Raw genomic sequence first — 23,959 nt, 5'->3', positions numbered from 1 at the left:
TAGAGCTTTGAGAAAACATTCAGAAAGATTACTATCTTTTGTTATAAAATAATTTCCACGGTGGAGGGGCCAACTGTTTTAAGTCTTTCTTTAGGATATAGCTGGGCCTAAGAAATGTTCTTCCATTTAATTAAAAAAACAAAACCAAACCACAAACTCAAAGCTCTGAAGCCTTTAGCAAACCACAGGTTGGGTTTGATATATTCACTTTTGAATAAACAGGGTGCACTGTTTGTGAAATGGGTGGTGAAAAGGTAGACTTCGGAGTCAGACTAACTCAAATCACAGCTCCACTTACTACATGGGAGTCTCTGGGAAAATTTATTCTTTTTTCTCAGTTTTCTTATTTGTAAAATAGGGATGAGAATCTTTAAAAGACAAAATAGTGGCATTCTGTCAAATGAGATAATTAAAGTGAGAACATCTCTTCAAAAGGCAAACGAATTTTAGGGTAGCTACGATCAGCCAAATACTATATTAAAAAATATAACGGAGAAAAGGACAATGTTCCTTGAAAACATGTACTTATTAATAAATCTCTGTGGAATCCACCCTTGTTCAAAAAAATAATAACAAGTAGGTCAGGATAAAAATCCAGTATAATAAAAATATCCAGAAAAAGGTCCAATAAAATGATGGGTTTCCAAGTCTACCTAACTGTAGGAAAACTCTACATTTCTCTGCTTTTTTTTTTTTTTTTTCAGCTTAGTGTTCTGTGATTACATGTTTGGTGGTGTGGCCTTAAATAAATATCATTTGAAAATGTCTCTACATAAACTATTTCTATATGCTTTAGACTATTTAATGCTTTATTTGAATTACTTCTGCATACATGTCACACCAAGAGAAGACAACAGTACAAACCTACATCATAAGTTGTGACCACTGAATAAGTAATAGAGAGCAATGAAAACAATGCCTGGCTCAAGTAAACTCTTGATAAATACTGAATATTATTGTCACAATGAAACAATAAACTTGTATGATTTAGAATAGCAATGCCTCTCAGAACGGAGAGCTATGAAATAACCAGAAATCCACAAGGTGGCTCTCAAGGCTTGGCTGTTAAACACAATAGAGCTGCTCTGTGTTTCCAAAGAAAATGAAACAAGACTTATGAACGCTGACCTTACTTTTCAGAGACTCTCATAAATTTATAATTAATAGATAACTGGAAGAATACAAAGCTGCATAATAAGTGGTATGTAATAGAAAATTTTATAAAGAGAAAAAAATGGATAAATTTTGTAGTTACAGTGAAAGAGAATCTGACATTCAAAACAACCTGTATCAGATTATCACAGATAGGATTTAAAATATCAATATAAAATGGTAAAATTTACAGCACAATCCTAATAACCAAATACACCTTATTAAGCTAGTAAGTGTGAAGGTACAGAGCATATGTAGCAGCTGCTCAGCAACTATCAGTTCAATCTTATGCATACAAAATATTTTGAAGTTCCCACCATTTTATGCATACAGTTTTTTTTTAATTAAAAATTTATTTGTATAGCTTTAAATTAAGGCAAAATTTTCTGCAAATGGGATAAAGGGCATTTTCGGTTTTGTGAGCCATAATCTCAATAGAAAGTACTCAATTTTCCCCCCATGTGTAAAGACATCCATAGAAGATAAAGGAAGGGCTCTGATTGTTTTTTAATTAAAGTAATTACAAAAAACAAACTAATTACAAAAATTGCCACCTTTGGCCCTCAGGCTGTAGTCTGTCTACTCTATGGAAATCATCATTTGATATGAGTAAACAAAATTTTTGGTAAATCTTTGAATACTGCTGCTGCTGCTAAGTCACTTCAGTCATGTCTGACTCTGTGTGACCACATAGACGGAAGCCCACCAGGCTCCCCCGTCCCTGGGATTCGTGGGTTGCCATTTCCTTCTCCAATGCAGGAAAGTGAAAAGTGAAAGTGAAATCGCTCAGTCGTGTCCGACTCTGTGCGGCCCCATGGACTGCAGCCCACCAGGCTCCTCTGTCCATGGAATTTCCCAGGCAAGATTACTGGACTTTGAATACTATCCATACCCAAATAACCTATAGATGTGCTTCTCAAACTATCATGTGCAGAAATCCTCTGGAGATCAAGCAGAAATGCAGATAAGGAGGCAGTAAATCATGGCAGGGGTAGGGGTGGGTAAGGCTTTGCCTTTGTAACAAGGACCCAGACTTTTCAGGCCCTTTGAGTATATACTGAATAGCAAGGCAGTTGTTCTGAATCGTTTGGGTCTCAAACTTGTACTCTCAAAAAGAGCTTTTATGTTTGTTATTTACAGGGAATTCCCTGGTGGCTCACATGGCAAAGAATCTGCCTGCAACGTGGGAGGCCAGGGTTTGATCCCTGGGTTGGGAAAATCCCTTGGAGACGAGAATGGCTACCCACTCCAGTATTCTTGCCTGGAAAAGCCCATGGACAGAGGAGACTGGTGGGCTACAGGCTATGGGGCTTCAAAGAGTCAGACACGACTCTTTCACTCCTCAATGTTATGTGGCAGCATGAATGGGAGGGGAGCTTGCGGGAGAACGGATACATGTGTATGTATGGCAGAGTCCCTCTGCTGTCCACCTGAAACTACCGTACAGTGTTAATTGGTTACACTCAAATATAAAATAAAACGTTTTTTTAAAAAAGAGCTTTTGTTTATGCTAATTACGTCTGTCCGTGCTGACCCTAAAAAAAACTTATCTTTAAAAGAAGAATCCATTAGACATTAACAGATTGTAGAATATTTAACTGTATTTTACACTTTAACTATATTTTCAAGAGAACTAAAGATTAAATTATAATCACATAGAAAAAAGTGCTAACTGAACACATCAAGCACTGAGATCCTTTGAAAGTCAAGAAAAAAGTAAAATTATAACATGATATTTCTATAATTTAACTTATTGGAAATTAGAGACCATGGATCTTCCATATATAAAATATCTGGCACATTATGTATTTTAGTTCTTGTACTGTTTTGTCATTTGTTCCCTACCTGTTTTTCTGCATGTCCATATTCAGGTCTTTGAGTAGGTAAAAAGTAGGAAATATGGCCATTATTCTTGGCTCTCTCTATTAGAGACATAGCTGTTCTTACAGTGGCATTTCTAGCATGTACAAACACCATCACCTAAAATAAAGGAAAACAGTGGATTTAATATTCACATTCATTAAGAGATAGCTTAATATTGGTCTGGAAATCACAGTATATAAACAACTATTAACTTTTCAAAATAACCCTCTAGCTTATGAACATGTCAACATTTGCTTATTTTAGAACAAACTGCATTTGGATAAAGGCAAGTTAAATAAAAGTCAATCCTATGGTTTTGTTTATCATTAATCCTAAAAATAGGCAGAAGTCAAAATGAAATTAATGGATTATATAAAATGTGAAATTTAATGTATGCATTTTTCTTCTGATGATGTGATTCATTAGCACAATCATATATTACGAGTATAAAAACATACTAGAGCTTATTGTCCCTAGTCAATAAAACTGCCAGTATCATTAAGATGTTTAAGGAAACTGAAAACAATAAAGATCACTTTTCTTTGGATGAAACTGTGTCTAAGAACAACCATTTAAAATAGAGTTCAGGGGACTGCTGGAGAAGACAAAGCTTCTAGAGAGGTATTTGGAATTTTCGGTTGTGGCAGCCTTTCTACAAAGTGACAGTGGAAATCTGAATTAGGGGAAGTTGAGTGTCTGGATGCTTTGTCAAGAGGAAGAGGATAAAAGTCCTTTCAGGGATAGTAGTCAGGCAATGTGAAGGCAAAAAAGAGAGTAAAATCAGAGAGTGACTGGCAATCTGCATTTGCTGTCTATCAGGTCCTGCCTTCTCTTCTATGTGATGTTTCTTCTTTGGTCTCCACTCTCCTGTCCCCTGCCTTCACAGTTCAACCTCAGCCTTCTGAAAGAGCCATGACTAATTCCTAAATCTTGCCTCTCTTTCCAGTATCTCTCCATGTTTTCCTGTCAACAGTGTTTTCCCAGAAGCTGGAACTTTGGTCTTATCTCAGGCTACACATACAGAAGGATATGTAACAGACTGCTTTCAGTCAGAAAATTAATACGCTCATGGGAGTTGACCTGAGTAAGAGATCATTTTGACCTGCATACACTTTCAACAAAAGTGATAATGGGAAGGAGGTCTGGTATCTGACCAGAAAGGAGACAGAATGATACAGATCTAGAGCTCATGCCATATAATTGACCATAGTAATCTTTGACTGTGTGGATCACAATAAACTGTGGAAAATTCTTCAAGAGATGGGAATACCAAACCATCTGACTTGCCTCTTGAGAAACCTATATGCAGGGCAGGAAGCACAGTTAGAACTGGACATGGAACAACAGACTGGTTCCAAATAGGAAAAGGAGTACATCAAGGCTGTATATTGTCGCTCTGCTTATTTAACTTATATGCAGATTACATCATGAGAAATGCTGGACTGGAAGAAACATAAGCTGGAATCAAGATTGCCAGGAGAAATATCAATAACCTCAGATAAGCAGACGACACCACCCTTATGGCAGAAAGCAAAGAAGAACTAAAGAGCCTCTTGATGAAAGTGAAAGAGGAGAGTGAAAAAGTTGGCTTAAAGCTCAACATTCAGAAAACGAAGATCATGGCATCTGGTCCCATTACTTCATGGCAAATAGATGAGGAAACAGTGGAAATAGTGTCAGACTTTATTTTTGGGGGCTCCAAAATGACTGCAGATGGTGACTGCAGCCATGAAATTAAAAGATGCTTACTCCTTAGAAGGAAAGTTATGACCAAACTAGACAGCATGTTGAAAAGCAAAGACATCACTTTGCCAACAAAGGTCTGTCTAGTCAAGGCTATGGTTTTTCCAGTGGTCATGTATGGATGTGAAAGTTGGACTGTGAAGAAAACTGAGCGCCAAAGAATTGATGCATTTGAACTGTGGTGCTGGAGAAGACTCTTGAGAGTCCCTTGGACTGCAAGGAGATCCAACCAGTCCATTCTAAAGGAGATCAGTCCCGAGTATTCACTGGAAGGATTGATGTTGAGGCTGAAACTCCAGTACTTTGGCCACCTCATGCGAAGAGTTGACTCATTGGAAAGGCTCTGATGCTGGGAGGGATTGGGGGCAGGAGGAGAAGGGGACAACCGAGGATGAGATGGCTGGATGGCATCACCGACTTGGTGGACATGAGTTTGTGTGAACTCTGGGAGTTGGTGATGGACAGGGAGGCCTGGCGTACTGGAACTCATGGGGTCGTAAAGAGTCAGACATGACTGAGCGACTGAATTGAACTGAACTGAACCTTATATTGGGTTGGCAAAAAAGTCTGTTCAGGTTTTTCTGTACCACTGAATGGCAAAGCTGAATGAACTTTTTGGCTAATTCAATGATTCAGTTCAGGGCTGAAGAACCAGAGATCAAATTGCCAACATCTGTTGGATCATCAAAAAAGCAAAAGAGATCCAGAAAAACATCTACTTCTGCTTTATTGACTACGCCAAAGCCTTTAACTGTGTGGATCACAACAAACTGTGGAAAATTCTGAGAGAGATGGGAATCCCAGACCACCTGCCTTCTGAGAAATCTGTATGCAGGTCAAGAAGCAACAATTAGAGCTGGACATGGAACAGACAGGTTCCAAATCGGGAAAGGAGTACCTCAAGGCTGTATATTGTCACCCTGCTTATTTAATTTATATGCAGAGTACATAATGAGAAATGCCGGGCTGGATGAAGCTGGACTTAAGATTGCTAGGAGAAATACCAATATCCTCAGATATGCAGATGACACCAGCCTTATAGCAGAAATCAAAGAAGAACTAAAGAGTCTCTTGATGAAAATGAAAGAGGAGAGTGAAAAAGTTGACTTAAAACTCAACATTCAGAAAACTAAGATCATGGCATCCGGTCCCATCACTTCAAGGCAAATAGAGGGGGAAACAATGGAAACAGTGACAGACTTTATTTTGGGGGGCTCCAAAATCACTGCAGGTGGTGACTGCAGCCATGAAATTAAAAGACACTTGCTCCTTGGAAGAAATGCTATGACCAACCTAGATAGCATATTGAAAAGCAGAGACATTACTTTGCCAACAAAGGTCCATCTAGTCAAAGCTATGGTTTTTCCAGTAGTCATGTATGGATGTGAGAGTTGGACTATAAAGAAACCTGAGAGCCGAAGAATTGATGCTTTTGAACTGTGGTGTTGGAGAAGACTCTTGAGAGTCCCTTGGACTGCAAGGAGATCCAACCAGTCCATCCTAAAGGACATCAGTCCTGAATGTTCATTAGAAGGACTGAGGCTGAGGCTGCAACTCCAATATTCTGGACACCTGATGCGAAGAGCTGACTCACTGGAAAAGACCCAGATTCTGGGAAAGATAGAAGGCAGGAGGACAAGTGGACGACAGAGGATGAGATGGTTGGATGGCATCACTGACTTGATGGACTTAAGTTTGAGCAAGCTCTGGGCGTTGGTGACGGACAGGAAAGCCTGGCATGCTGCAGTTGTGCTGCAGTCCATGGGGTTGCAAATAGTTGGATGTGACTGAGTGGCTGAACTGACTGACTGCACTTATTTTCTGATACTAACGTGATTTGAAAAGAAGTATGATCATAAGCATATTTCTGAAGGGAATGATAAAATGTATTTCAGTAAGTTTCATGGATACTTAGAAAACTTTTTGATTACCTTATTTTCAACCACCCCCACCAAAAAACAAACAAACCAAAAAATAAATCCGCTTTTCACAGGCTTTCTAGCTTTCTAAGGAGTCATCTTTACTGCACAGGATGACAAAGATATGTTGACATTATGTTTATTATGATATTTTCATAATTCCTGACATAAATTGTTTAATACTAATTTAGATATAATATTCTGTTAACCATAATGCCATGCTGAAGCTTCACCAATTTATAATCTGTCAAATTCCACCATCCTGTCTTCTCAAAGGTAAGGGCATTTCAACTATGAATTTCTTTTTAAAGGGTAATTAAGGCAGAATTTTTTCTTTTATATAAAAATATATTTGACCACGCACAAAATCTCATTTACCCCAACATTAAATTTTAAGAAAATCTCAATTAGAATGAAGTTAGATTTTATTATTTTATTTACTTAAATTACTTGTATTTTATTAATTTGCTTAAACGTTTCTGGGCATGCAGTCACTACCAAGCTTTAAGAAAACTGCTGTGAAAAAGAGACAAAGTTCCTATCCTCATAGAGATGGGAATCTTGTGTGATGGATTAAATAAGCACAAAATATTTTTTTTTTACTTAATATATATTTATTGGCCATGTGTGTGTAAAATATTGTTGGGAGACATATGAAAATGGATAAGGCATGATCCCTTTTATACAATTTAAGGAGGGAGATAAAACTGGAAATAATTTAGGGAAATTATTTGATCCAAAAGACAGATGAAGTGTGGATAACAGCAATGCTAAACATGGAGCTAGTTGGTTTCCTTTATTCATCCTTGCCAAGATGTATACACATACCTACTGAGTGCCAAACAGTGACCAAAGCACCAGGGAAACTATGAGAAACATGTCCAAGGCACCGAACTGGAGCACACACTGTTATGGCAAGATAGAATCACTAGGAATTGACTCTTCCTGGTTGTAGAAGCTGGGTGCAGTCTGCATGGAAAAAGCTATGGTAGTCTACGGAGTATTTAGCCCTGGTGGTTTCAGTGTGTTAGCTTGAAGAAGTAGATTCTCTTTCAAAGTTTCTTACACGGAGGCCCAGGGGCCACTTCTGCAGAATTACTGCTGGGGCTTGTTAAAATAGATTTCTCAGTCCTTCCCTAAAACCGACTGAGTGAAAATATCAAGCAGTAGGGGCTAAAAACTGAATTTGAAATTAATACAATATTGTTAATCAACTAAACACAGATATAAAATCTGTCTTTCCTATAACCAAAATAAATAAATACATACATAGATAAAATAAATAAATAAAATGCATTAAAGTCTAAAAAAAAAACTGAATTATTAACAACTATTGAGATCACCACTGTATTACTGTGTGAAAACAGTTAATGATTACCACCAACTTAGTTTTCTTTTTCTAAAGTAAAAGGAGTTCAAAAGGAAACATAAGTAAAATCACCACTACAAAGATTCCCTAATAACCTATCTTTATTTACCTATACATATGAAATATCAGATATTATTAAGATATTTTATATAATTAGTATTGCCTCAAGGTCATTTTCCAGATAGGCAAGAGTTTTAGAATACAACAAGATTTCTATTCTCCGTAACTCAAATACCATATTATATAAATCCTGTTAAAATAACAGATATGGAAAACATAAGGGAAAATAAAACATGACCCTAAATCTTCATTAATTATTTCAGTCTGACTTGTCAACTTATCATTTTGCAAATTATTTTTTACTGCAGCCAAGAGAAATATTAGTTACAACTTAAAGCAGCAATTTCTTTTTATTAAAGAATACATCATGTCTTGTTCAGTAAAATAAACTCTTTTTCTTATTAAGAATTTTCTGTCTAGAGGCTTCAACAGAAGCCATTACAAGGTTTTGGGTCTCTATAAACATACTGGATTTTATGGTTTGCTAATTTGGTTAATTAATTTAAATAGGCTCATATGAAAATGATAACTAACAGAGAGGACAGCACTGTTTCATTTGGCAGAAATAACTCCAAATTAATCTTAGAAACACTGCTGGTAACCAAACAGCAGTTAAATGGGCATGTGTCATTAAAATAAGATTAGAAGAGTAGATTCAAGTTAATAATGCTGATAAGTTTTAACTGTTTTCTTGAAATGCTTATGTTTTTAACTTGGGGTTTGTTAGGTTAATGGAATTAAAAATATTTTATATACTTATTTTTAGTTTAAAAAGCCATTTAATTTAAGAATGTACCAGGGAATCAGTTCTGGACTAGGAAAGAAAGCATGTGAATCTAAGTTCTGGTTCTGTTATTTGACTTGTTAAAGAAACTGTTCTTCAAATAATATGCTGATTAAAATTAATGAAAAGTAAAAGTTCAGACAACAATCACTCACAGTACCAAAATGCTAAAGTAACTGATACTGTTTCAGTGTATTCAAAGGAAAGAAGGACATATTATCTTAAAAAGACAATTCTACTTTGAAGTTTGTTAAATAGCAGTGTGATTGAGAACAAATTATTTTATCTCTGATCCTCATTTCCTCTATGACATAGTTACTAGTGTCACAGGATTACTGTAAGGATTAAAGGATATCGTGTAAGTGAACCACTAATTTAATAAGACAACAGTGCTCAAATTTTAGAACCATCAAAATCACCTGGCAGGCTTGTTAAAAACACAAACCATTGCTCCTTCCCTCAATACCCTTTCTATAAGTTAAGTTTGAGGCAAGACAAGAATTTGCACTTCTAACAAGTTCAAGTGAAAGTGACAGTGAAGTCGCTCAGTCGTGTCTGACTCTTAGCAACCCCATGGACTGCAGCCCACCAGGCTCCCTTGCCCATGGGATTTTCCAGGCAACAACAATGGAGTGGGTTGCCATTTCCTTCTCCAATGCATGAAAGTGAAAAGGAGATGCTAAAACTCTTTGTATAGGAACTTGGAGACCCTTAGTCAAAGCCGGTAAGTATTAACACCAAGATAAAGGTAATAAACATTAATAAAATTAATTTGACCCCAAAGACCAAAGGGTTAGATCAGTGAATGTGTAGTATAAATTGTCACCTATATAAACATTTATTCCTCCTCTACGCAAGTGCATGCGTATCTAACACCATGTGCTTGGTGCATGCATGCTCAGTAATGTCCAACTCTCTGAGACCCCTTGGACTGCGTAGCCTGCCAGGTTCCTCTGTCCATGTAATTTTCCAGGCCAGAATACTGGAGTGGGTTGCCATTTCCTCTTCCAGGGGATTTTCCCTGGGATTGAACCTGTGTCTCTAGCACTGGCAGGCGGATTCTTTACTGCTGAGTCACCTGGGAATCCCCATCTTACACCACAGAAAATAATTAAAAAGAACACTTCAACAACCTTGTAAGGGTGTTGTGCCAGATGAACTAGGAATAAAAAAAGATTAACAAAAATATTTAAGCCTGAGATTATCTTAGAACAGGAGGAAGGCCAAAGATTGGCTGTAAAATCTTGAATGAAACTCTCTTCCCTAGACATTTCCACTAAGAAGGAAGACTAAGAATAGACATAACTGAAAAAGATACAACAACATGGCAGATAGGTGTCCAATAGGAGATGCTGCTGAGAAATAACATTCTATAATATATGATATTGGCTATTGCAGTGATTAAAGAATAAGGCTTGAGGGTGAGGAAGTTTATGTTGTGGTGTTCATGTTATGACTCTAACCACCATAGCCATTTATTTGTTTTGCTCTCAATTCTTCCTAACACTCTTAACCCAGGATCCTCAAGAGAAACAAGCCCCAATGATCTAAACAGTGATTCTAAAACTGTGTCCCCAGACCAGGAGCATCAGTATCCTCTGGAAACTTGTTAAAATTACCAATTAAGAGTATCACCTCACATCTGAGCCAAAAACGAGGAGGACAGGACCAAGCAATCTGGTTTTATAAGTCATTAATAAGTTGAATGTTAAAATTTGAGAGTTCAGGGAAATGGCAGCCATTGGAAGTAAAAACAAAACAAAACAAAACAAACCCCTAAACCTGTCCTCTGTGCATTTAAAATGATTCTGTAAGTACTATCTTTAGGAGAATGGAGAAAGTAGCCAAATCATTTTCTATGATGTATAGTTTGAATGAGGAGTGCCACTGCAGATAGATTTCAGATTTATATACCACAAGGGCAGGCAGGCAGGCAACAAAATCATTTTTATTGCTGTGATTATATTAACTTATCTGTGATATCAAGTAAATGGAACTTTAGAAGGCTTCATTCTGATTGCTGTAAATCAGTTTTCATTTTAGTCCTGCCAATACTGACCAGTTGAAGACACTGGTCATCTGAAGATCTTTTTCACATCCATACTAAGTTTCCTCATTTATTTTTTCATTTGCAATAGTATTCCTTTACTTAGAAATACCATAATTTATATAACCAATCCTTGTTGTATTTATGTTGTTTCTAATCTTTTCTTATTTAAAGTAATGCTGTAATAAACAACTCTATATACAAGTAACTTCATATGTTTGTAGATATTTTCTTAGAAGCCAAATTGTTGGGTCAAATATACATGACAACTGAACTATGTCTCTATTTTGAATATTGCCTATTTTACTATTGGGCATTTTTGCTTATTATTTTTTAGGTGCTCTTACAATATAGAAGATAGTATGCTTTGTCTTTTATTTCTACATTGCAAATATTTTGTTCTAGTCTATGCTTTATCTTTTGATTGTTTAGGATATCTTATTTAGTATGGAAATGGTTATATTTTTCTTTAAATCTGTCAGGATTTTTCTCTATGACTACTGGGAAATTCATAGGCAAGAACGTGAAAATAGTCATCAACACACAAAAAGATACAAGACTTCATTAGTACAGTGTGGTTCCCGAAATCCAATGAGGGGCACAAGAACAACTGGATTTTGTTCCTATACACACACATACACACACACACACATGCACAGATCTGCAAAGATATCTACAGAGATATCCATAATACAGTGCTATGTAAAAAAATTAAATTGAAAAACAATTTCCATAGCATTATTTGGAGTATATTATAAAGGGTATGTGTGTGTGTGTGTGTGTGTGTGTGTGTGTGTGCATGTTTAAAAAGAGACATATGAATGGACACCCACCAAATTAATTAACTCACAAATGAAAATAGGATGGGGGTATAAAAAGATAATGTTTTCTCTGTATATCTTACATTACTTTTCTTGCCCACTGAAACAAGCCTTAAGTTTTATAAACATATAAATTATATTGAAAAGGAGCAATGATCAATAATAAGGTTGTAAAGGTATATTTATAATATACTACTGTACTACATTTGATGTGATTATTTTATTGGTAAGGGATTTACAGCATCAAAGTAAAAACTTACAGAACACATATTTAATAATGGACTTTTAGAAGGGTAGTGGTTGTACTTTTGATCAAAAAGTTTTAGTTTACCTGGAAATGCTTTAGGAATAAAAGAGACATGCTTTAGCAGAAGAAAATAAATAGTACTTCCTAGGAAAGTATAATATACAGAGGTCAAAGGCACAGAGAAGACAACAAATGCATATGGATTTGGTGAACACGGGCTCTAGGTAGAAATGGACATTAGACAGATGAGAAATAATAGTTGGAAAGGTAAAACATAACCACATTATGACTGTATACAATGAAAAATTCATTCAAGATTCAGAAAAAAATGATAAACCATGGAAAACAGTTCAGTTCAGTTTAGCCACTCAGTCATGTCCGACTCTTTGTGACCCCATGAACTGCAGCACAACAGGCCTCCCTGTCCATCACCAACTCCCGGAGCATATCCAAACTCATGTCCATTGAGTCGGTGATGCTATCCAACCATCTCATCCTCTATCATCCCCTTCTCCTCCTGCCCTCAATCTTACCTAGCATTAGGGTCTTTTCAAACGAGTCAGCTCTTCACATCAGGTGGCCAAACTACTAGAATTTCAGCTTTAGCATCAGTGCTTCCAAAGAACACCCAGGACTGATCTCCTTTAGAATGGACTGGTCGGATCTCCTTGCAGTCCAAGGAACTCTCAAGAGTCTTCTCCAACACCACAGTTCAAAAGCATCGATTTTTCGGTGCTCAGATTTCTTCGCAGTCCAACTCTCACATCCATACATGGCCACTGGAAAAACCATAGCCTTGACTAGACGGACCTCTGTTGGCAAGGTAATATCTCTGCTTTTAATATGCTGTTAAACTAAGATCACGGCATCTGGTCCCATCACTTCATGGCAAATAGATGGGGAAACAGTGGACACAGTGGCTGACTTTACTTTTCTGGGCTCCAAAATCGCTGCAGATGGTGACTGCAGCCATGAAATTAAGACGTTTACTCCTTGGAAGGAAAGTTATGACCAACCTAGACAGCATAATAAAAAGCAGAGACATTACTACGCCAACAAAGGTCTATCTCGTCAAGGCTATGGTTTTTCCTGTGGTCATGTATGGATGTGAGAGTTGGACTCTAAAGAAGGCTGAGCGCCAAAGAATTGATGCTTTTGAACTGTGGTGTTAGAGATGACTCTTGAGAGTCCCTTGGACTGCAAGGAAATCCAACCAGTCCATCCTAAAGGAGATCAGTCCTGGGTGTTCATTGGAAGGGCTGATGTTGAAGCTGAAACTCCAATACTTTGGCCACCTGATGTGAAGAGCTGACTCACTGAAAACACCCTGATTCTGGGAAAGATTGAGGACAGGAGGAGAAGGACATGACTGGATGAGATGGTTAGATGGCATCACCTACTCGATGGACATGGGTTTGGGTAAACTCCGGGAGCTGGTGATGGACAGGGAGGCCTGGTGTGCTGTGGTTCATGGGATCACAAAGAGTCAGACGTGACTGAACTGAGCTGAACTAGGTTGGTCATAACTTTCCTTCCAAAGAGTAAGCGTCTTTTAATTTCATGGCTGCTATCACCATCTGCACTGATTTTGGAGCCCCCAAAATAAAGTCAGCCCCTGTTTCCCCATCTATTTGCCATGAAGTGATAGGACTGGATGCCATGATCTTGGTTTTCTGAATGTTGAGCTTTAAGCCAAGTTTTTCACTCTTCGCTTTCATTTTCATCAAGAGGCTCTTTAGTTCTTCTTCGCTTTCTGCCATAAGGGTGGTGTCATCTGCATATATGAAGTTATTGATATTTCTCCTGGCAATCTTGATTCCAGCTTGTGCTTCCTCCAGCCCAGCGTTTCTCATGATGTACTCTGCACATAAGCTAAATAAGCAGGGTGACAATATACAGCCTTGATGTACCTCTTTTCCTATTTGGAACCAGTCTTTTGTTCCATGTCCAGTTCTAACTGTTGCTTCTTGACCTGCATACAGGTTTCTCAAGGGGCAGGTCAGGTGGTCTGGTATTCCTGTCTCTTGAAGAATTTTCCACACTTTATTGTAATCCATACAGTCAAAGGCTTTGGGATAGTCAATATAGCAGAAGTAGATGTTTTTCTGGAACTCTCTTGCTTTTTCCATATGGAGTACTTAAAAATTATTTTTATGTTACACAAAGATTTTAGACAGGACAGTTAAAAAGAATGCCATCATCATGAAAATAAAATGTGTTTTTATAAGGAATATGTATTACATAAGGAATATATATTACGTGATGACAAAAAAATATGACTCAAGTTAGTGTAAAAGAAAAAGGTGGTAAAATACTGGAAAAACCTAAAGATGATTTTGGAAAGTGAAAGAACAATGGAGAGGACAATTTCAAAAGGGTGGGGTTATTAAAAGAAAAAGGAGGGCCATGTTGTTTATGAAGAGTGAAGATCAACCAGAAAGTGTTAATACTTAGGGAAGGTTCCCAGAGAAACAGTGTGATTGTTTAAGACAGATCTTATAAAAGGGATTTAGCTACAGCAATCAGAGAAGAAAAGGAAATAAAAGGAATCCAGATAGAAAAGAAGAAACTCTCACTGTTTGAAGATGACATGATACTGTACATAGAAAACTCTAAAGATAGTATCAGAAAATTACTAGTGCTAATCAGTAAATTTAGCTAAGTTGCAGGATACAAAATCAATACACAGAAATCATTTGCATTTCCATATATTAACAATGAAAAATCAGTAAGAGAAATTAAGGAATCAATCCCATTCACCACTATAACAAAAAAAATTAAATATCTAGGAATAAACTTACCTAAGGAGACAAAAGAACTATACACATAAAATTATAAGGCCTTGATGAAAGAAGTCAAAGATAACATAAACAGATAGAGAGATATTTCATGTTCCTGGGTAGAAAGAATAAATATTGTGAAAATGACTATACTACCAATGCAATCTACCGATTCAATGGGATCCGTATCAAATTACCAAGGGCATTTTTCACAAAACTAGAGCAAAAAACTTCACAATTAATATGGAAACACAAAAGACCCCGAATAGCCAAAGCAGTCTTCTTTCTTGAGAAAGAAGAATGGAACTGGAGGAATCAACCTTTCTGACTTCAGATTATACTACAAAGTTACAGTCATCAAGATAGTATGGTACTGGTACAAAAACAGAAATATAGACCATTGGAACAAGATAGAAAGCCCAGAAATAAACCTGTGCACCTACAGGTATCTTATTTTTGACAAAGGAGGCAAGAATATACAATGGGGCAAAGGCAGCCTCTTCAATATATGGTGTTGGGAAAACTGGACAGCTACATGTAAAAGAATAAAATTAGAACACTTCCTAACACCATGAACAAAGATAAACTCTAAATGGATTAAAGACCTAAATGTAAGATCAGAAACTATAAAACTCTTAGAGGAAAGCAAAGGGAGAACAGTTGATGACATAAATCAAAGCAAGATCCTCTATGACCCACCTCCTAGAGTAATGGAAATAAAAACAAAAGTAAACAAGGGGGACCTGATTAAACTTAAAAGCTTTTGCACAGCAAAGGAAACTATAAGCAAGATGGAAAGACAACCCTTGGAATGGGAGAAAATAATAGCAAATGAAACAACTGACAAAGGTTTAATTTCCAAAATATACAAGCAGCTCACAATTCAATCCCAGGAAAACAAACAACCCAATCAAAAAGTGGGGAAAAGACCTAAACAGACATTTCTCCAAAGAAGACATACAGATGACTAAAAAACACATGGAAAGATGCTCAACATTGCTCATTATCAGAGAAACGCAAATCAAAACTACAATGAAGTATCACCTCACACTGGTCAGAATGGCCATCATCAAAAAGTCTACAAACAATAAATGCTGGAGAGGGTGTGGAGAAAAGGGAATACTTTTGCATTGTTAGTGGGAATGTAAATTGATACAGCCACTACATAAGATGGTATGGAGATTCCTTAAAAAACTAGGAATAAAACCAACATATGGCCCAGAAATCCCACTCCTAGGCATATACCATGAGGAAACCAAAATTGAAAAAGAGACATGTATCTCATTGTTTACTGCAGCATTATTTACAATAGCTAGAACATGGAAGCAACCTAGATGTCTACCGACAGATGAATGGATAAAGAAGTTGTGGTATATATACACAATGGAATATTACTCAGCCATAAAGAGGAATGCACTTGAGTCAGTTCTAATGAGGTGGATGAACCTAGAACCTATTATACAGAGTGAAGTGAGCCAGAAAGAGAAATATAAATATTGTATTCTAATGTATTTATAAATGGAATCTAGAAAAATGGTACTGAAGAATTTATTTACTGCACAGCAGTGGAGAAACAGACATAGAGAATAGACTTATGGACATGGGGAGGAGGGAGGAGAGGGTAAAATGTATGGAAAGAGTAACATGGAAACTTACATTACATATGTAAAATAGAAAGCCAACGGGAATTTGCTGTATGGCTCAGGAAACTCATACAGGGGCTCTGTATCAACCTAGAGGGGTGGGATGGGGAGGGAGATGGGAGGGAGGTTCAAAAGGGAGGGGATATATGTATATGTAGGGCTGATTCAAGTTGACGTTTGACAGAAAACAACAAAGTTCTGTAAAGCAATTATCCTTCAATTAAAAAATAAATTTAAAAAAAGAAAAAAGAAAGAGAAAAAAGAAGAAACTCATACCTACATGGAGGGAGATGATGCTACTATTATGATTAAATTAAAATAATAAAAATTTCCCTGATGTGTCCAAATACAAGTGATACTTTATTCTTTTTGAGCATCCGAAGAATTCGTATGTTCCTCTCTTAAGCATTTATTACTGACTTCTCAGGTGGCTTAGTGGTGAAGAATCTGCTTGCCAATGCAAGATACGCAGGTTCAATCCTTGGGTCAGGAAGATCCTCTGGAGAAGGAAATGGCATCCCACTCCAGTATTCTTGCCTGGGAGATCCCTTGGACAGAGGAGCTTGGCGGGCTACAGACCATAGGGTCACAGAGTGTTGGACATAACTTAGCAACTGAGCACAAACATCTTAAGTATTCTGGGGCTCGATTTAGCCCCTCTGTGAGTCTGCGATCATCTAAGACTTCCATGAGAGGTACTGGGGCTGTAACTAACAGTGGATGACCCTAACACGTGTTCCTGTGCTCACAGAGCTAGTATCCGGTTACTATGATGCATTACTGGAATCTAGGAACATGGCACACACAGAAACTGCCACTCATTACATGAATAGGAAGATGAAGCTTTTAAAAAAAAAGAAATACAAGTGTAATCTAGAAATTAATTGGGGTCCTCTCTTAAAGCTAGTAAATTCCTTACCTTAAAGGTCATGACATTCCAAGTTTCTTCATTATTGGCTTTGGGGTGTCATCTCTCTAAATCCTTCCTGTTGATCACAGCCTCCATATGCATCTGTTATCAATATGTTCCCAAGCCTTTACCCATGTTTTACTTTACCTAGTTCTCCTGCCTACTTCGCCTGAGGAAATTCTACAAACCTTTAAGGCTCAGTTCTAAATGACACTTCTCCAATATCTCCAGAGAAAAAGGTCACTTCCATGGCACTTTGTTCATGGTTGTGCCCTGTGTAATCTTGAGATGTACATAGGTCTTTCCACTATTGTTAATAATTACCAGGACTAATACTACATGATTTATTAAGTGCTTACTCTGTGCTAGGCCCAGTACTAGCTGCCAGCATAGTTATCTAACTTATTATTAACAACACAATTAGGTAGGCAATTCTATTAGTATTTTACAGGTGAGAAAACTGAGGCTCAGAGTTTTAATAACTTGCTACTCATTCAGGAGCAGAACTGGGAATTAGCCTCAGATTTGATATTCCAAAGTCTGTTTTCTTTCTGACAAGTTATAGTGCCTCTTTGGGTGTGGACTGAGGGCATGTTTACATCTTACTAATTCCGAGGTCTCCTTGTCATCCCCCATGCCATTCTCCCTGCTATCATCCAACCAGCGGCACTCACAAGTGATTACTGAAATTCCAATGTTAAAAATGCTCAGCTTTCACAAAAGACACTTATTTGTAGCACACTTTTGAGCAGACACATGATATTTTGTCTTTTGTTATGTCTTTTATTTTTTGTTTACCTTCTACAAATGTTGTGTTGGTTTCTGCCATACAACAACACAGATCAGCCATAATTATACATATATCTCCTCCTTCCTGAGCCTCCCTCCCCTCCCCACCACCTCACCTCTGTAGGTCACCACAGAGTGCCAGACTGTGCTCCCTATGTTATACAGCACCTTCGCACCAACTATCCCTTTTATACATGATAGTGGACATATGTTGATGCTACTTTCTCCATTCCTCCCACTCACTCCCTCCCCAATGTGTCCACAAGTCCACTCTCTACATCTGCATCTCCATTCCTTTCTGAGAAGAGATGGAAATCTAAAAGTTTATAAATAATAATAGGATGTAGGCTGAGTTAATACTTTCACTGGTTGTTGTTTAATGGCTAAGTCGTGTCTGAGTTTTTTGCGACCCCATGGACTGTAGACCACGAGGCTCTTCTGTCCATGGGATTTCCCAGTAAGAATACTGGAGTGGGTTGCCATTCACTTCCACTGATATCTTTTATTAAATATGAGGTATAAATCTAACTTCCAATTATTCAATTGGATAATTAATTTTTCTGGATAGTTTATTTAAATTTATTATCAAATGCTCCACTGACATTTAATAACTAAAATTGTTACTATTAGTTTTTTGATACTGTTGTAAAGCTATGTGTATACAGTTGATCACTGAACAACTTAAGTTTGAGATGGGCAGGTCCATTTATTTGAAGATTTTTTTCAATATTAAATACTACAGAACTACACCATCTATTGCTAACTGAATCCTATGCAGAACCGCTGATCTGGAGGAAACACGCACATAAAGGAAGCAGGCATTGGGAGGGCCGATTACGGTATAGGTACATTTTTGACTGCATAGAGGGTTGGCATCCCTGACCCCTGAATTGTTCAAGGTCAACTGATATTTTAATGCTATTGCAAAGTTAAAATTCAGGTTTTAAGAAGAATTCATAAAATAAGCTATTCTAAGAGCATCTTAAAAAAAAAATTCTTGACTTTGAAGTCAAAAAGTTTCTAAATCAAAGCTAACTACATTTACAATGAATCAAATTATTCAGATTCATTAACTAAAACAATATCTTACTGATGGATATGAGTAAAGAAAGCATTTTTATATTTTATAACAGTAGAAAATTGGACACTTCCCTGATGGCCCAGCAGGTAAAGAATCTGCCTGCAATGCAGGAGACATAGAAGACATAAGGGTTGGGAAGATCCCCTGGAGGAGGAAATGGTAACCTACTCCAGTATCCTTGCCTGGAGAATTCCATAGACAGAGGAGCCTAGCAGGCTACAGTCTATAGGGTTGCAAAGAGTTGGACATGACTGAGTGACTAACCATTCATATTTGGATTACATCAGTAAAATTATTCTTATTAAAAATAGGGGTAAAATAACAAATTTTAAAATTCTGTTTTATTAATCATGAGTATAATAACTAGCATTTATCATCAGATATTCCTGACAACTAGTTGCATTACTATATATATATATATATGTGGCTGTGCCGAGTCTTAATCGTGCACTCAGGATCTTTTAATTCTGGCATGCGAACTCTTAGTTGTGGTATGTGGGATCGAGTTCCCTGACCAGGGGTTGAACATGAGGCCCCAGCACTGGGAGTACAGAGTCTTAGCCACTGGACCACCAGGGAAGTCCCAGGCATATTTTTTAGTTTTAAAAGACGTGGCAAAAACTTTATCACATACACAAACTACCTCAAATAGGGTTACTTGTCTTATCTACATCAGAAAACTATATAATTCACTGATTACTCTTCATGCATCAAATTATGCAAATAAAACAAGGTCAGTAATCTGGGTAGAGAGAAGTGGTTCTACAGCTCCAAGCTGGGTAATTAGATCTATACTCAGCAGTTCAGAGCTACCTCTGAACTCTCTCTCACACTGAGAACCTATAGCTCTTTTCGAGAAATCTAAGCTTTTTAAATGATAAATAGACTCAGGTTGTCATCAGTGAATTACATTTAAGGTATTACCCTGAATGTGAAATATATTCTCCATCAATTTCTCTAAAGGAATCATTTTAATATTTAATAGTTTCTGTTTCAGTTATATGGAGCTGCTATAGTTGGTTAAAGAAATCCACAATATTTTATACCTTCTAAACCCTAAAGATACTAGTTATCAAAATATATCATAATTACAAAAAACCAAACTTGGATGGCTTAGTGTCTTTATGTAATATAACAGCAAAAATATATCATATGTCTAGCTTAGCTCACTATGAAAAGTATTATTTTACAGTCAATTCAGCATGTGTCAGGACATTGTACAGTACACTTAGAAGCATAAGAAAGTTACATTTCAGTATGGCCTGTAAAATATTATGACCACAAAAAAAAGAAGAGTTTTTAAAACACAATTTTAAAATAGTAAGTATTTTGAATGCATTTTCCTTTTGCTATAAAGTTTTTAACATAATTAAAAACATTTTCTTAAGTATCAAAGGGCAGTGGAAAAGTATACTCTACTTTCTGGTTCAGTTAGTCCTAGTTTGTAGGGGTGTGGTATAGCATTTTCAGCTACTGGTCTCTTATTATTATGCAAATACGATACTTTGTACCTGATTTGAACAATAACAGAGTCATAGCTGCCTGGTGACTAAAAGACACTACATATGAAAACTTTCAGGCCACTGCATTCAACCAGTATATCCAATTAGCATTCCACCTGGTTTTCAAAGCCCATAAGGAAAAAACTACTGGTTTGCTTAGTCTAATATATAGATGACAAGTGGAAGATCTAATCCCATCCCTACATGAAAAGTTAAACTGATACTGCATACATGAAAGATGGTATCACCACAAGAACAGAAATTACTCATCCCTGTAGAAATTATGAAAAGTTAATGCCATAGGACAGTGGTTTAAAAACTTATTTTGGCTGTGTAATTCTTTCTTTCACTAAACTCTTTTACAGGAGGTATTAAAAAAACAACCACCACAATAAAAAAAAGGCTACCTAAGTGGACCTGATAGACTCAAATCTCATTTCTGCCTCCCAAACAGCACAGCTCTCTCAACCTCATGCCAGCAATTCCCATGGCCCCTTAGAGGACGCTGGAGCAGTCTAAAAATAACAGCTATGAGAGGAACTCTACTAGGGGAAAGGAACTGTTCAAAACTGAATATTCTTTTGGTGAAAAGTTGAAAATCCTAAAAACCCCAATTTCTCTTTCATTCTGGGTAATATTTTGGGGAAAAAAATAAGTGGAAAAACTCATTTATGAAATAAATTACTTTCACTGGTTTCTAAATACCATTCTCTACACCAAATTTGCTTGCAGAAATGATTAATCAGAAATGATTAATTCCAATTCGGGGATGTGGACATGTCAAAAGGATAAAGCAGCCAGTTTGAAGGGGCACCCAACTGCCAAATTTTGGCTAATATGGTCATTTTATAATAATGTAATAATGGACTATAACCTTTTGAATAAAATACGAATCTGAGTCAACAGAGAAATGAACAAATGGGAAGAAGGGGAATGCTCTTTCTTACATACAATGGAATTAATGGAAAGATGGAGTTAGAAAATCATCAACATGCTTAAATGCGTAGGTAAAAGTTTATTGTGAAATCTGTAATTTACATTTTATGCACAATGATTTAATTAGCCTTTGGCTCTTTCATCAGATTATAAGCAACACAAACGCAGAGTGCCTCTGTTTTCTGTGTTTAGCACAGTTGCTGGCCCACACTGGCTATTCAAAAAATACTTGCTGAATATTTAACAGCATTGCCTTGGTCTAGTTTTAAAAGCCATCTCCATTCTTTTCAATACCTAGAATTAATACTGACAAGTCAGATATGGTTCATATGCTACAAGAAAAGTGTAGCAGTTTCTATACTTAGCCCTCTACCCACTGTAGCTCTCACCTTAAGAAGGCAAACAGGCTCCTCGAAGAGATCTCAATTATGAACCATTCTTAGTAATTTACTCTCTGCAGCCCCATGGACTGTAGCCCGCCATACTCCCCTCTCCATGGAATTCTCCAGGCAAGAATATTGGAGTGAGTAGCATTTCCTTCTCCAGGGGATCTTCCTGACCCAGGGATCAAACCTGACCCTTCCTGACCCTGGTCTCTTGCATTGCAGGCAGATACTTCACAGTCTGAGCCACCAGGGAAGTCCCAGTAATTTAAAAGCTTCTAATGTCTACAATTCAACTTCCATTTAAAATTTCAGTCTACATTGTTAAGTGTTAAAATATTATAAGTGTTCATATAGACACACACAAGTAAAATTTTTAAGACACATTATGTTGAAGCCAATCTACTTGTAATAATTAATTTAATAATGAAGTAATTTAATAAAGTTCTAAAACTCCAACCACTCTGAATTCAAGGTTTGTCAAAGATGTTTTCAAATATGACTAATATCTGAACCAAACTACACCGCTCTCAGTTAGCCCCCATAGTACAACTGTGTTAACTTAATTCATTTCTAAACCTAGGTCAATCCACTAAAGACTGATAAAACAGAATAAAGAATATTTCAATACATTATAGCATCACACACAGAAAACTGCTTTACTGATGTCCATGACAGTCCAAATTGCATTGACATTTGTTATTGACAGTCCCAAAATAGCAACATCTATTCCTATAGCAAATTAAGCAAGACTAGCTAGTCTATTACTATGCAAATAAAATTCATTAGTGAGCTAACAATTTCATTTCTACAGATGCTGCTGGACTTGAAGTCCTATTACTATTCAATATTATAAGATGTTTTGGACTGAATCAAATTTCAGTAAGATAAGAACATAAAAAAATGTATTTTTAAGATTTCTATCAGTATTTTTGATTTATTTTCTTAAACAATAATCACTACTTATAATTCCTAAATATCCAACTGTGTATTTAATATTCTCAAGTAATACACTTGAATAGATTCTCCCTAAAAAGAATTGTTTAAACTTTCTTGAGCAGAAAAAATCCCACTAAGCCAATAAACTCTCAATAAAATTTACTAACTAGACTAATTAAAACTGTATTACTATAAAGAGAAAATCACAAAGTTGTAATTCCTCTTAACTGGCTCTTAATTGTCTCCATTTTTTGTGACTGCTCTCGTGTTTGTGCTTACAAATCAAAAAACACCTTAGTTCTCCATAAATCTGTACTGTACTTTTTGATTGACCCATCAACAAAAAAAGAGAAAAAAAAAAAGAAATAAAAGATCTACAAACCCAAGTTGAAATACTTATAACTGTACTTTTAAAAAGGTACATTATCATTTGACCATCCATTAAGCCATTTTAACTTATTTGGCTTTTCTCCATGTGATTTTAAAAAATACAGCTACAAGACAACAGAGCAGATAAAATACCATAGTAAAAAATGATGAGATCAAAGTCCACAGAGAACAGAACAAAGGACAATTGGAGAGAGTTAGGTGAGGTTAGAAGGATGTTTATAAAGCAGTGGTAGCAGAGAACTATCTTACTGGGATAGTTTAGAAGAGTACCTGTCCTTGCAAGATACCTTTAGGGCTTGTTGGAAAAGGATCCTCCCTGAAGTTCCTGGTGATCCTTCATGGTCAGGGCCTTCTGAGCAGTGGAACTGAAGGGCTCTACTAGCAGAGGATGTCTCCACTCTCCCAGAACCATTTCCTCCCATTCTATAGGTAATAAAGCCTAGAGGCTTCTTTTCACTCAAAGAGCTATTCCAGGGTACAGGCGCCTCTTCCCTCCTCAAGATAGAATCTATTTATATTCCAGAGTGAAAGAGAAGGTCCTTGGGCAGGTCAGCTGGTCTACTTCTTTGTCTCCTCTGTTCCTTCCCTCTCTCTTCCTTAC

General features: G+C 36.7%; 1 protein-coding gene across 1 annotated transcript in view; it reads right to left on the bottom strand.

The window, feature by feature from the left end:
• ASCC3 (activating signal cointegrator 1 complex subunit 3) overlaps window positions 1-23,959 on the bottom strand; it is a 318,333-nt gene that overhangs the window by 148,181 nt on the left and 146,193 nt on the right. The window contains exon 13 of the mRNA XM_068985127.1: window positions 2,998-3,132. Within this exon, the coding sequence (XP_068841228.1) occupies window positions 2,998-3,132 (135 nt within the window). The remainder of the gene's footprint in view (window positions 1-2,997; window positions 3,133-23,959) is intronic.

Source organism: Capricornis sumatraensis, chromosome 13 (assembly GCF_032405125.1).
Source record: "Capricornis sumatraensis isolate serow.1 chromosome 13, serow.2, whole genome shotgun sequence".
In the NCBI taxonomy this organism is placed as follows: domain Eukaryota; kingdom Metazoa; phylum Chordata; class Mammalia; order Artiodactyla; family Bovidae; genus Capricornis; species Capricornis sumatraensis.
The sequence above is the reverse complement of the archived record's forward strand: the minus strand, read 5'-3'. Positions and strand labels throughout refer to the sequence as shown.